Below are 14,732 nucleotides of genomic sequence, written 5' to 3' on the forward strand. Positions count from 1 at the left end.
ATATCAATCCTGAAAGCCACTGACATCTCTCGAGGGACATAGTGGTGTTTAACAGTTTAAGTATTATTGCAGCTCGGAGGCTATATGTATATATATATATATACGCTGTGATTCTGTAGATACAAGAACTGATTCAGCTGTAAAAAAGCTATTTGCTTTAAATTCAATTCCAAAAATTGTTTGCTATATATAGCCATCACCTATCTTCTCTACTCACCAAAGTAATTAGAGAAATTGATTTAAGCTTATTTCTTGCTTGTTAAACCGGTTTGAAACTAAACTTAGTATTTTTGACAAAAGGTTTTACAAAAAGTGAATAACCCCATTGTTGGATTCGATGGATTTTATTACCAAAAAAAGTTGTTAAATTGTTAAAACTAGTTTAGTTATAAGTTCTCTTGACATATTTATGGATCACCTACTGTATGTAACTAAATTAAATGACCACTTCAAATTCAATCGTAGTAACCCGGTTTTGGTAGTAAGTTATATATAAACCACAATCTCACCGGTTCGGTATAATGTTCTAAACCAGATCCCCACCGGCTTGTTCACCTCTCCTCTCCGTGTAGAGGGTTTTGCGATTTGCAGAGTGAGACTGAGATCGAGTGTGAGATTACGACGAAGGAGCTCGGTAGGCTGAAGAAAGCCAAAATGCAGAGATCGATTTCGAGTCTAATTTCATCCAAGGCGGAGAGAATTGTTCACCGGAATCTGCAGGGGAAAGGTAATCCTTCTTCCTTTAATCTTTTTTTCCGGACGACGAGCTTTCGCTAGTGGAAGTGGTGATTATAGAGAGAAATTGAGTAGAAATGCGCTGAGTGATATTAAGGTAGATGATGCTATTGGTCTATTCAGTGAGATGCTACACTCTCGTCCACGCCCTTCCACTGTTGATTTTAACAAATTGTTGACTGCAATTGCTAAGATGAAGAAGTTCGATCTTGTCATCTCCTTGGGGGAGAAGATGCAGAATCAGGGAATTGCACATGATCTCTATTCATACAATATTTTCATTAACTGTTTTTGCCGCCGATCTCAGCTCTCTCTTGCTTTAGCTATTCTGGGAAAGATGATGAAACTCGGTTATGAGCCCGATGTTGTCACGCTTTCTTCTCTTGTCAATGGTTTCTGTCACAGTAAGAGGATTTCTGATGTCGTTGCTTTGGTTGATCAGATGGTGGCAATGGGATATCAACCCGATACGGTGACATTCACAACTCTGATTCATGGCCTTTTTCTCCACAACAAAGCTTCTGAAGTTGTGGCTTTAGTTGACCGAATGGCTAAGAAAGGCTGTCAACCGGACCTGGTAACATACGGTGTGGTAATTAATGGACTCTGTAAGACTGGTGATATTGATTTGGCTTTAACTCTGCTCAAGAAGATGATGGAGAATGGGAAAATAGAGGCAAATGTTGTAATCTACAGCACAGTCATTGATAGTCTTTGCAAATACAAACTTTTGGATGATGCACTCGACCTGTTCGACTAAATGGAGAAGAAAGGAATTAGAGCCAATGTTATTACCTACAACTCCCTCATAAGCTGCCTTTGTAATTACGGACGATGGAGTGATGCCTCTCGACTACTCAGTGATATGATTGAAAAGAAAATCAACCCCGATGTAGTCACTTTCAGCGCATTGATCGATGCCTTTATGAAGGAGGGGGAGCTTTTGCAGGCTGAAAAATTGTACAATGAGATGATCAAAAGGTCAATAGATCCTGATATTTTCACTTACAACTCATTAATCAACGGACTCTGCGTGCACAATCGCCTGGATGAGGCCAAACATATGTTTTCTTTGATGGTTAGCAAAAGTTGTTTTCCAGATGTAGTGACTTATAATACTCTGATAAAGGGATTTTGTAAATCTAAGAGAGTAGAAGAGGGTATGGAACTCTTCCGCGGGATGACTGGAAAAGGATTGATTGGCAACACCGTCACTTACAACACACTTATCCAAGGGTTTTTTCAAGCTGGTGACTGTAATTATGCCCAAATGGTATTCCAACAGATGGTTTCTGATGGTGTGCCTCCCAATATCATGACATACACCATTTTGCTAGGTGGACTTTGTGATCATGGGATGGTAGAGAAAGCATTGGTGATCTTCGAGTATTGCAAAAGAGTGAACTGGAACTTGATATATATACATATAATATTATGATTGATGGGATGTGCAAGGCTGGTAAAGTGGGAGAAGCGTGGGATTTATTTTGCAGTCTTAGACTTAAAGGATTGAAGCCTGATGTTGTAAGCTACACTACAATGATCTCAGGGTTCTGTGGGAAACGGTTACTGCACAAAGGGGATGCCTTGTTTAGAAAAATGAAAGAAGATGGGATTATCCCAGATGATTGTACCTATAATAAGCTGATCAGGGCACATCTTAGAAATGGTGACAAAGCCGCATCAACAGGACTCATCAACGAAATAAGGAGTTGCGGGTTTGCTGGAGATGCTTCAACCTTTGGCTTGGTGACTAATATGTTACATGATGGGAGATTGGACAAAAGCTTCCTCGATATGCTTTCTTAAAAACAGTTTCATCATCCCAGAAAGAAAAGCTTGATGTTTTTGCTTCTGTTCTGATGAGAAGTTGTTGTGATAATGTCTGATCATTAGAAAATATGACTGATTAAATTTGTTATTTTCTCCCTAGCTCCTATCAAGACAACATGTTAAGAATCTTGAGAAAGGTGTCGTTAGTTTACAAGTGGCAATAGATAATTTCGTCGTCTGTTTCAAAAAATCTCTAAAGATTGGTCTCTCTCTCATATGCTTTGTAAATTTCTTGTCTGCTTTGGTCAGACTCCTATGAGATTACATATCTTCTCAGAACAAGACCTGAAGATCTAGCTTCTCTAATTGAACTTTTAAGGTTCTGAGTGTTTTTTTATGATTTAAGATTGAAGGTCGCTATTTGAGTTTTTGTGTAGAGTTTTTAAAACGCTGCGTTTTGGGCTTAAAATTTGGGAAAACAAAAAACTAATACAATTGAAGGCCGCATATTTGAGTTTGGCCCATGTAGAATGTTGGAAAACGCTGTTTCGTGCTTAAGAAAAAGTAGAAAAACAACTGAGAAATTCAATATCCGGTTTATCCAGACTGGAGTGACTCAATTGGAATTTCGCAGAATATAATACGACTTTGCTCAATACGTTAATGGAATAATTATAGGGAAATTGATAGAACTAGTCGAAGACTTTTTTTTAATCTGTCATTCCGACAATTATTAAATGAAGAATAATAAAAAGAGTACTAAACAGAGACATACCCGGTTTAACAAAACCAGATGTAACCGAATCGGTATTGAACCGACTGCTTTAATCATATCCTAGCAAATATGTCACGTCATGCATAGTGGTGTTATTGGTGGAGGTGGGAGGCTATATATATATATATGTATGCTCTGGTTCTGTAAATACAACAACAGTGGATTTAGCTAGAGAATGTATGCCAACCAAAATACTGATTGATGTAATTTCCAGGTGTGGTATTTGCTGAGACTATCAATGTAATGTAAACACTAATTCTTTAATTAGATGCTCTTAAAGGAATCTGAAAAGATATGCAAAAATGATGGGTGCCAAGTCTGATGCTTTTTAGAGACGCTGCAACAAGCGATGGAACCATGTCGAATGAGTTTTAAGTTCTTCCTTCCTTCACAGATAAGAAGCTTGAGAAAGGTGTCGTCAGTTTACAAGAGGCAATAGATAATTTCGTCGTCTGTTTCAAAAAAAATCTCTAAAGATTGGTCTTTCTTTCATATGCTTTGTAAATTTCTTCGTCTGACTCCTATGATTTAGGTTCTGAGTGTTTTATGCTTTAAGATTGAAGGTCGCATATTTGAGTTTTGCCTATGTAGAGTTTTGGAAAAACGCTGCGTTTTCGGCTTAAAATTGAGAAGAAAAAAAACTAATGCAAAGGTCGCATATTTGAGTTTTGCCCATGTAGAATGTTAGAAGACGCTGCGTTTGGTGCTTAAAAAAATTTAGAGAAACAACTGAGAAAGGCAATATCCGGTTTATCCAGACCGGAGTGACTCAATTGGAATTTCGCAGAATATAATACGACTTTGCTCGTTAATGAAATAATTATAGGGAAATTGATAGAGATATAGAACTGGTCGAAGACTTTTTTTGATCTGTCATTACGACAATTATTAAATGAAGAATAATAATAGTACTAAACAAAGACATATCCGGTTAAACAAAACCAGATGTAACCGAATCGGTATTGAACTGACTGCTTTAATCATAGGGTTTCTCTCTCTCCCTTGTTCATCGGAACGATATAGAAGATGAGGAGATTGTTTGCGATTGCATCGACGGGAAAGAGATTTGCTCTTCAGAAAGGTAAACATGGAACTGCTCCTTCTTCGTTTAGCCATTGCGGTTTCTGGGTACGAGCTTTTTCTAGTGGTGGCAGTGATGTTTACAGAGAAAAATTGAGTAGAAATGTGTTACAGGACATTAAGTTAGACGATGCAATTGGTTTGTTCGGTGAGATGGTCAAGTCTCGTCCTTTGCCTTCCATTGTTTATTTCAGTAAATTTTTTACTACAATTGCTAAGATGAAGAAGTTTGATCTTGTCATCTCCTTTGGGGAGAAGATGCAAAATCTGGGAATTTCACATGATCTCTTTACTTACAGTATTTTCGTTAACTGTTTCTGCCGCTCTTCTCAACTCTCTCTTGCTTTAGCTGTTCTTGGGAAGATGATGAAACTCGGCTATGAGCCCAGCGTTGTCACACTTAACTCTCTGCTCAATGGTTTCTGTCACGGGAATAGGATTACAGATGTTGTATCTCTTGTTGATCAGATGGTGGCAATGGGATTTCAACCAGATACTGTTACATTTACAACTCTTATCCATGGTCTTTTTCTCCACAACAAAGCATCCGAGGCAGTGGCTTTAGTTGAACGTATGTTTGTGAAAGGTTGTCAACCGAACCTAGTTACATACGGTGTGGTAGTAAACGGAATATGTAAGAGAGCTGATACTGATTTGGCTTTAAGATTGCTTAAGAAGATGGATGAAGGGAAAATAAAGCATGGCGTTGTAATCTACAACACAGTCATTGATGCTCTTTGCAAATACAAGCATGTGAATGATGCACTTGACCTGTTCAATGACATGGAGATCAAAGGAATCAGACCGGATGTTTTTACCTACAGCTGCCTCATTAGTTGCCTTTGTAATTACAGAAGATGGGGTGATGCCTCTCGGTTACTTGGTGATATGATTGAAAGGGATATCAACCCAAACGCCGTTACTTTCAGCTCATTGATCGATGCGTTTATGAAGGAGGGGAAGCTTTTGCAGGCTGAAATTTGTACAATGAGATGATCAAAAGGTCAATAGATCCTAATATTTTCACTTACAACTCATTAATCAACGGACTCTGCATGCACAATCGCCTAGACGAGGCCAAACAGATGTTTTCTTTGATGGTTAGCAAAAGTTGTTTTCCAGATGTAGTGACTTATAATACTCTCATAAAGGGATTTTGTAAATCTAAGAGAGTAGAAGAGGGTATGGAACTCTTCCGCGGGATGGCTCAAAGAGGATTGGTTGGAGACACCGTCACTTACAACACACTTATCCAAGGGTTTTTTCAAGCTGATGATTGTGAGCATGTCCAAATGGTATTCAAAAAGATGGAATCTGATGGTGTGCCTCCCAGTATCGTGACTTACAACATTTTGTTAGGTGGACTTTGTAATTATGGGATGCTAGAGAAAGCGTTGGTCATATTCCGAGATATGCAAAAGAGTGAAATGAAACTTGATATTTGTGTATATAGTACTATGATTGATGGGATGTGCAAGGCTAGTAGGGTGGAAGAAGGGTGGGATTTATTTTGCAGCCTCAGCCTTAAAGGATTGAAGCCTGATGTTGTAACCTACACTACAATGATCTCAGGATTATGTAGGAAACGCTTAATGCAAGAAGCGGATGCCTTGTTCAGAGAAATGAAAGTAGATGGGCCTCTTCCAGATAGCGGTGCATATAATACGTTGATCAGGGCACAGCTTAGAGATGGTGACAAAGCCGCATCAGCTGAATTCATCAAAGAAATGAGGAGCTGCGGGTTTGCTGGAGATGCTTCAACCATTGTCTTGGTCACAAATATGTTGCATGATGGGAGACTAGACAAAAGCTTCCTTGATATGCTTTCCTAAAACAGTTTCATCATCCTCCAGAGAAAAGCAGTGAGGTGAATTGACGTGTTTATTGACAAGTTGTTGTAATGTCTGATCATTATAAAATGATTATGTTTGCTATGTTCCTGCTAGGTTGATGCAAACACATCTTTTCTCTTGTTGAGACAAGAATAGTCTTCCAAGACTGAGAAGCTCCTATCATGAAGATTTCATACTTCAACAAGAATAGTCTTGTTATATGTAAGTTCCAATCGTTTCATCTTTTTTTTTTCTTAACTAGGTTGATTGATTGTTATATTTTTACTTCTCCCTCACAATGCAAAAGTAATGTGAAATTGTGATTTTAAATATGCTTGTCTAGTTTTGGGTTTGAAAGTGGTATGGAACAAAGTTAGTAACTAATTTTGCTTGAAACCGTTTCTGCTGATATTCTATTTAGAAATTTTCGTTTGTTGCTATGTCTGCGCTTCATGGAACCTCTCTGATTCTATTTGTTATTTTCCTGCTAGGTTTGAGGCTCTTAAGAGCTGATGCATACAGTTGTTGTCCAGTTAACAACAAGAATGATTCTCAAAGTCATAGAAGCTTATATCATGAGAATTTCAGACTTCAAATGTTGTTTGCTATATATGTAAGTTCTAATCTTTTACCTTTTCGGGATTAGCATATCAATCATAAAGCCACCGACACCGTGTTAGTCCTCCAAAATATGTCACTTCACTCGAGAGTCATATTGGTGTTGAAGTATTGTTGGAGGTTGGAGGCTATTTATATATATGCTCTGGCCTCTGGATATGTAAATACAACAATCGATTCAGGTAGATCGAGGATGTATGCCAACCGATACTGCTTGATGTAATATCCAGGTGTGGTATCTCAGCTTTGCTGCAATGTATAATAAGGCTGTTATCGTCTTTGCTTGAATGGGACCATAAAAGTCTTGAGGCGTACTTCTGAAAGTGTCAACTTAAAAAGTCATTAATTCTAAGAAATAGCATTCGTAATTATCAGCAGGGTAAAGGTAATCTTGCTCCTTCTTCCTTTAATCATTGCTACGGACGACGAGCTTTCGCTAGTGCTAGTGGTGTTTACAGAGAGAAATTGAGTAGAAATGTGCTGAGCGATTTAAAGCTAGATGATGCTATTACTCTGTTCAGTGAAATGGTCAAGTCTCGTCCCTTACCTTCCATTGTTGAGTTCAGTAAGCTGTTGAGTGCTATTACTAAGATGAACAAGTTTGATGTTGTCATCTCTCTCGGCGAACATATGCAAAATTTGGGAATTCCTCATAATCTCTATACTTACAATATTCTCATAAACTGTTTTTGCCGACGGTTTCAGCTCTCTCTTGCTTTAGCTGTTTTGGGCAAGATGATGAAACTCGGGTATGAGCCCGATGTTGTCACGCTGAACTCGCTGCTCAATGGTTTTTGTCACGGGAATAGGATTTGGGATGCCGTTGCTTTGGTGGATCAGATGGTGGAAATGGGATATCAACCTAATACCGTTACATTTACAACTCTTATCCATGGTCTTTTTCTGCACAACAAAGCTTCCGAAGCTGTGGCTTTAGTTGAGCGGATGGCTTTAAAAAGAGGCTGTCAACCGGACCTAGTGACATACGGTGTGGTAGTCAATGGACTATGTAAGAGAGGCGACATTGATTTGGCTTTAAATTTGCTCAACAAGATGGAGAAAAGAAAAATTGAGGTCAATGTTGTAATCTACAGCACAGTCATTGATAGTCTTTGCAAATACAAACATGTGGATGATGCACTCAACCTGTTCAACAAAATGGAAAGCAAAGGAATTAGAGCCAATGTTGTTACCTACAACTGCCTTATAAGTTGCCTTTGTAATTACGGAAGATGGAATGATGCCTCTCAACTACTTAGATATATGATCATGAGGAAAATCAACCCTGATTTGGTCACTTTCAATGCATTGATCGATGCATTTGTGAAGGAGGGGAAGCTTCTAGAGGCTGAGAAATTGTACGAGGAGATGATCAAAAGGTCTATAGATCCTAGTATTGTCACGTTCAATTCATTGATTAACGGGTTTTGCATGCACGATCGTCTAAACGAGGCCAAGCATATGTTTTCTTTGATGGTTAGCAAGGATTGCCTCCCAAACGTAGTGACATATAATACTCTTATAAAGGGATTTTGCAAGTGTAAAAGGGTAAAGGATGATGGTATGCAACTCTTCCGCGAGATGTCTCAAATGGGATTGGTTGGCAACACAGTCACTTACACCACTCTTGTCCAAGGTTTTTTTCAGGCTGGCGACTATGATTCTGCCCAAATGGTATTCAAACAGATGGTTTTTGATCGTGTGCCTGCCAGTCTTATGACGTACACCATCTTATTAGATGGGCTTTGTAATAACGGGAAGCTAAAGACAGCATTGGTCATATTCAAGGACATGCAAAAGAGTGAAATGGAACTTAATATCATTACATATACTAATATGATTGATGGGATGTGCAAGGCTGGTAGGGTGGGAGAAGCGTGGGATTTATTTTGTAACCTCGGTCTTAAAGGATTGAAGCCCAATGTTGTAACCTACACAACAATGATCTCAGGATTATGTAGGAAAAGATTAATGCAAGAAGCAGATGCCTTGTTCAGAAAAATGAAAGAAGATGGGATTCTCCCAAATAGTGGTACCTATAATACGCTGATCAGGGCACATCTAAGAGATGGTGACGAAACCGCATCAGCTGAACTCATCAAAGAAATGAGGAGTTGCGGGTTTGTTGGAGATGCTTCGACCTTTGGCTTGATCACTAATATGTTACATGATGGGAGATTGGACAAAAGCTTCCTCGATATGTTTTCTTGAAAACAGTTTCATCATCTTGGAGAGATAAGTTTCATCATCCTGGAGAGATAAGAAGTGAGGTGAATTGACGTTTTTGCTTCTATTATATTCACAAGTTGTTGTTGTAATAATGTCCGATCATTATAAAATATGGCTGGATTATATTTGTTCTTTTCTTGCTAGGTTACGGACAAGAGTTGATGCAAACACACTTGTTGAGACAAGAACAGTCTTCAAAGTCTGAGAAGCTCGTTCCTACCATGAAGATTTAAGACTTCAATTGATGTTTGTTAAATGTAAGTTCAAATCGTTTCATGGTTTTCTTTTTCTTAACTAGGTTGATTGAATGTTATATCTCTAATTCTCTTTCGTAATAATGCAAAAAGTATTTTGTGATTTGAAACACTCTTGTCTGGTTTCGGATTTGAACGTGTAGTGGAAACAGAATTAATTACTAATTTTGTTTAAGAAACAGAATTAATTATATGTTCTTTTTCTTTACTGCGTATGTATGTTCTGGTCATCAATTGATTTAGATTATAGAAACAGGAGTAATATCTTAAACCTTAAGAAGACTGAAATTTGACAAAACTATTTTTTCTTCTTCATCTTATATTCTTATATAATAAACCATTTATTATTTAAGAAGGGTTGTCTTTCATTTTTAAGTTTTAACATAATACTTGAACCGGTTTCAACCTTTTTTTTGGTAAGAATTAATAGCAGACCAATATTCAATCTGAACCGGGAATAATTATACTTTTGGGTTATCTCTTCTCTTCCAATAAACACAAACTCTTCTTTTTTTTTAGGGCTTTTTACTGTGAAATTTACACCCGAAAAAAGTCACTAATTTACTGAACCCTTTTTTCATATTTGCTAGCCTTTCAAATTAGGAAAAAAGTTTGGTCAAAAACAAAAATTAGGACAAAACAAAAAAAAATCACATGATAAAACCAAACCGGTGAGTTGTTAAAATTGGAAATGTTAAGTGAAGTCATGACCGTAAAATACCAAAATTGATCCAACGGCGGTAAACAAGAAAAAATCAGTCACACTCTCCTCGTGAGTAGTCAGTAGTGTGTTTTCTTTTTGGTAAGAGAAGAAGAAACCCAAAATCAGCTGAAGATGAAGAGATTGTTGGCGACTGCATCGACGGCGAAGAGATTTGTTCGTCGGAATCTTCAGGGGAAAGGTGATCCTAGAACCGCTCCTTCTTCCTTTGATCTTTTCTCCGGACGAAGAGATTTTTCTTGTCATAGTTATGATTACAGAGAGATATTGAGTAGAAATAGGCTGAGTGATATTAAGTTAGATGATGCTGTTGAGTTGTTCAGTGTCATGGTACAGTCTCGTCCACGCCCTTCAATCATTGAATTCAGTAAACTGTTGAGTGCTATTGCTAAGATGAAGAGGTTTGATGTTGCTATCTCTCTTGGTGAGCAGATGCAGAATTTGGGAATTTCACATAGTCTCTACAGTTACAGCATTTTGATTAACTGTTTTTGTCGGCGGTCTCAGCTCTCTCTTGCTTTAGCTCTTCTTGGGAAGATGATGAAAGTCGGCTATGAGCCCGATGTTGTCACGCTTTCTTCTCTTGTCAATGGTTTCTGTCACAGTAAGAGGATTTCAGATGTCGTTGCTTTGGTTGATCAGATGGGGGGAATGGGATATCAACCTAATACCGTTACATTTACAACTCTTATCCATGGACTTTTTCTCCACAACGAAGCCTCCAAAGCTGTGGCTTTAGTTGACCGGATGGCTGAGAAAGGCTGTCAACCGGACCTAGTGACATACGGTGTGGTAGTCAATGGACTATGTAAGAGAGGTGATATTGATTTGGCTTTAAATTTGCTCAAGAAGATGGAGAAAGGAAAAATAGAGGCTGGTGTTGTAATCTACAACACAGTCATTGATGGAATTTGCAAGCACAGACAAATGGATGATGCTATTGACTTATTCAATGAAATGGAGACCTAAGGAATCAAACCAGATGTTTTTACGTACAGCTCCCTCATAAGTTGCCTTTGTAATTACGGAAGATGGACTGATGCCTCTCGTTTACTCCGTGATATGATTGAGAGGAAAATTTCTCCCAATGTAGTTTCTTTCAATGCATTGATCGATGCGTTTGTGAAAGAGGGGAAGCTTTTAGAGGCCGAGAAATTGTATGAGGAGATGATCAAAAGGTCTCTAGATCCTGATATTTTCACTTACAATTCACTGATCAATGGGTTTTGCATGCATGATCGCCTAGATGAGGCTAAGCATATGTTTGAGTTCATGGTTAGCAAAGATTGTCTACCAGACGTAGTGACATATACTACTCTTATAAAGGGATTTTGTAAATCTAAGAGAGTAGAAGAGGGTATGCAACTCTTCCACGAGATGTCTCAAAGGGGATTGGTTGGCAACACAGTCACTTACACCATTCTTATCCAAGGTTTTTTTCAGGCTGGCGACTGTGATTCTGCCCAAATGGTATTCAAACAGATGGTTTTTGATCGTGTGCCTGCCAGTCTTATGACGTACACCATCTTATTAGATGGGCTTTGTAACAATGGGAAGCTAGAGACAGCATTGGTCATATTCAAGGACATGCAAAAGAGTGAAATGTAACTTAATATCATTACATATACTACTATGATTGATGGGATGTGCAAGGCTGGTAGGGTGGGAGAAGCGTGGGATTTATTTTGTAACCTCGGTCTTAAAGGATTGAAGCCCAATGTTGTAACCTACACAACAATGATCTCAGGATTATGTAGGAAATACTTAATGCAAGAAGCAGATGCCTTGTTCAGAAAAATGAAAGAAGATGGGATTCTCCCAAATTGTGGTACCTATAATACGCTGATTAGGGGGCACCTTAGAGATGGTGACAAAACCGCATCAGCAGAACTTATCAAAGAAATGAGGAGTTGCGGGTTTGTTGGAGATGCTTCAACCTTTGGCTTGGTCACTAATATGTTACATGATGGGAGATTAGACAAAAGCTTCCTCGATATGCTTTCCTAAAACAGTTTCATCATCCTCCAGAGACAAGCAGTGAGGTGAATTGACGTGTTTGCTTCTAGTTTATTGAGAAGTTGTTGTAATGTCTGTTTATTATAAAATGATTCTGTTTGCTATGTTCCTGCTAGGTTACAGACGAGAGTTGATGCAAACACTTCTTTTCTCTTGTTGAGACAAGAATAGTCTTTAAAAACTGAGAAGCTCCTATCATGAAGATTTCAGACTTCAACTGATGTTATAGGTTTGATTGATTATTATGAAGCTCCTTCATAATACTCTTGTCTGTTTTCGGATTTAATGGTCTAGTGGAAGCAGAACTAATAACTAACTTTGTTTAGCTAACTTGTACGGTCATACTTGAGTTAGTTCTAAGTTTCTAACTAGTATTGTATGTTGTTCTTTCTCTGTACTGCATAAGTGCTTATTTAGGAAAGAAAAAGAAAAAAAAAAAATTGGATGACGCTTAAAAAATCAAGGCTCGCAAAGAGAACAATATTTACATCTCCCACAACACAAACAAGGTTGGAAAAATTTACTATTTTTTTTTTCTATAAAAAATCAAACAAAAAGTTATTAGACTACTCCTTTGATTGATCCATATACAGTGACAAGTGCGACAACGAGTGAGTAATCGACACGTGGTTTCACTTCCAAAGTTAACACATCTTCTCCCAATGTAATCCCATTTGATGATTGCTTTGGCTTTACCTACAAAGACATATAAACTGTATGGTTAAGTCGTGCTTAACTATTATAAACTCTTTCAAATTCAACTTTTGGTTCAAAATTTTTATAAATTTTACTTGTGCAATGATATCTCCGTTGATGTCTATGATCTGAAAAGCAAATTTGGGGTCGAATCTTAAAATCCAAAAGACTTCATTGGTCTCATCTCGTACTTCCCAATCTCCATCTCTTATCGAAGACCTTTTGATTCTGGCAGAAGGTTTCACTTCCTCAGTGCTTGTATAGCTTTCACATTCTCTATACACGTACCAACTCCCAAACAGCCATAATTTCTGCAAATATATTTTAAAACATATGGATTTATTCATATTCGTAGTTGAGTTAAGGTTACTTACTTACCCCGTTTATATTTTTGGAAATGTATGTATATTTTGAGCTAGATATACTTCAACTAACTCTTTTTTTTTATATAGTTTACTTGTTCCAAAAAAAAAAAAAAAAAAGAATTCGAAATGATTCATTCTTTTTTGGATGGTCAACTAAATTTTCAAACTACAAACATCGAGTAGTTTTGGAGCTTAAACCGGGATTAACCAAGCAAAATTAAGAAAAAGAATTGAATGGAATCGAATTGAATTCGGGATAGATTATACCTTTTTGCGGATAGTAAAGAGAATGTTGCCATGGAGATCCATGATGTGGACTTCATTGCTAGATTTGTCGTAGGTTTCGACCCGGTACATAATCTCTCCGCTGGAATTGTAAACAGTTAAACCGTTATTTTGGTAAACCAGAGATTTCATCCAAACCGTGAAAGTCTCTCTCTCCGTACTCATGTACGGTGAAGAGATGGCTGCTTGAGGAAAAACCCTAGCCATGGTATTGGTAGAGAGACAGAGAGAGAGAGAGAGAGACAAAGATGACAGAGAGAAGAGAAATGGTAATATATATTTCAACAACAATAATGATATGGAAACTGAAGATGAAGTTGAAGAAGTCTTGTACACCTCAATGACTAGTATTTATATAATCAGCCTTCTTTTTTTCTTATCTCTCCCAATAAAAAAGTAACTTGGATCACTTTGAATTTTTCTCATTTCCTCCTAAATTAATACCAGATTCATGTATGGTGACTAATTTAATGTTTGACATCATGATTGTTTATACTACATATGACTTTGTTAGATATAAAGTAATATAAGTCTAAATGTAATTTCGTTGCAAAAAAAAAAAAGGTCTAAATGTAATTCTATTTTCATTGAGGTGTTTTTATCATTCATATAATGGTAATGGTTGTTATGGAAAAAAAAAAATAGGAGCGGATATTAAATGTTTTACAAACCAAAAAAAAATATTTATTACTTTAATTTTCACATGCATGTGTATGTCAAAGTATATAATAAGGTGTACACTTATTTACCTTACAAAATGAAATAAAAATTGGCACTAACTTTAGCTTTTGAAATAAAAACATGGTAGCACTAACTTTAACCGTGTAAAATTAGGAATTAGGTGTAAATTCTCATATAGCCGACAAATGTCTTATAGAAATAAAAATTCCGTTAGTGTTTTAATAAAACAAAATCAAAACTCCCTATCTTTTCTTACAAAATATATTATTATTCTCAGAACGTTCCTACCGTTAATTGGGCGTTAGCACACTCGTTTTCAGTTTTGCTGTGTTTTTTCTTCTTTTTTGGGCTTTAAGTTTTGATGTGTTTAAGAATATTATTATTTGTATATACTACAATGCTTAATCGTGATGTCATTCTCATTCCAGAGAAAAAAAAGTATAAACATAAAATAAGATAAAGATATATTTACAAAATACAAACACCGCATTTCACATATTATATGTTGATAGTGGACTTATCTGCCGGAGGTCCTTAATTTATTCAAGTTCCTCTATAAATTGTGTTTTTTTCTCATTTCAAGAAGAGATGCTTCTTCTTTTGCTATTATTCGTCTTTCTAAAGAACTAAAAGCAGGAATAAATTTTTCTTTTCTAATCCAGTCATAAAATA

General features: G+C 37.0%; 2 protein-coding genes and 3 pseudogenes across 2 annotated transcripts; 4 read left to right on the forward strand and 1 right to left on the reverse strand.

Annotated features, from left to right (window-relative positions):
* The first annotated feature begins 654 nt into the window (after positions 1-654).
* LOC104705210 (uncharacterized) lies at positions 655-2,544 on the forward strand (annotated as a pseudogene).
* Positions 2,545-4,309: 1,765 nt separating this feature from the next.
* Positions 4,310-6,195, forward strand: LOC104705211 (uncharacterized; annotated as a pseudogene).
* Positions 6,196-6,377: 182 nt separating this feature from the next.
* LOC104705212 (uncharacterized) lies at positions 6,378-9,024 on the forward strand. Its single transcript, XM_087458712.1, has 4 exons — positions 6,378-6,417; positions 6,687-6,808; positions 7,192-8,192; positions 8,295-9,024. Exons 1-4 carry the CDS (start codon positions 6,378-6,380, stop codon positions 9,022-9,024), a joined length of 1,893 nt encoding a protein of 630 aa, XP_087314838.1.
* Positions 9,025-10,131: 1,107 nt separating this feature from the next.
* Positions 10,132-12,024, forward strand: LOC104703961 (uncharacterized; annotated as a pseudogene).
* A 421-nt stretch (positions 12,025-12,445) lies between these two features.
* On the reverse strand, positions 12,446-13,701 carry LOC104703963 (protein LURP-one-related 4-like). The gene is made up of 3 exons (XM_010420055.2): positions 13,362-13,701; positions 12,825-13,040; positions 12,446-12,729 (listed from the first exon to the last, which is right to left on the reverse strand). The coding sequence occupies exons 1-3, from the start codon at positions 13,584-13,586 to the stop codon at positions 12,595-12,597; spliced, it is 576 nt and encodes a 191-aa protein (XP_010418357.1). The 5' UTR covers positions 13,587-13,701; the 3' UTR covers positions 12,446-12,594.
* Positions 13,702-14,732: the final 1,031 nt, after the last annotated feature.

Source organism: Camelina sativa, chromosome 7 (assembly GCF_030686135.1).
Source record: "Camelina sativa cultivar CO46 ecotype springtype chromosome 7, ASM3068613v1".
NCBI classification, from domain to species: domain Eukaryota; kingdom Viridiplantae; phylum Streptophyta; class Magnoliopsida; order Brassicales; family Brassicaceae; genus Camelina; species Camelina sativa.

What these genes read in the sequence shown, in the direction of transcription:
- LOC104705212 (XM_087458712.1), top strand. Translation starts at nt 6,378, where the DNA reads ATGAAGATTTCATACTTCAACAAGAATAGTCTTGTTATAT. An exon ending in CAAGAATAGTCTTGTTATAT is followed by an intron (nt 6,418 to 6,686) that starts GTAAGTTCCAAT and finishes TTTTCCTGCTAG; the next exon opens with GTTTGAGGCTCTTAAGAGCT. An exon ending in TACGAGGAGATGATCAAAAG is followed by an intron (nt 8,193 to 8,294) that starts GTCTATAGATCC and finishes TTTGATGGTTAG; the next exon opens with CAAGGATTGCCTCCCAAACG.
- LOC104703963 (XM_010420055.2), bottom strand. Translation starts at nt 13,586, where the DNA reads ATGGCTAGGGTTTTTCCTCAAGCAGCCATCTCTTCACCGTACATGAGT. An exon ending in TCTTTACTATCCGCAAAAAG is followed by an intron (nt 13,041 to 13,361) that starts GTATAATCTATC and finishes ATATATTTGCAG; the next exon opens with AAATTATGGCTGTTTGGGAG. An exon ending in ACGGAGATATCATTGCACAA is followed by an intron (nt 12,730 to 12,824) that starts GTAAAATTTATA and finishes ATGTCTTTGTAG; the next exon opens with GTAAAGCCAAAGCAATCATC.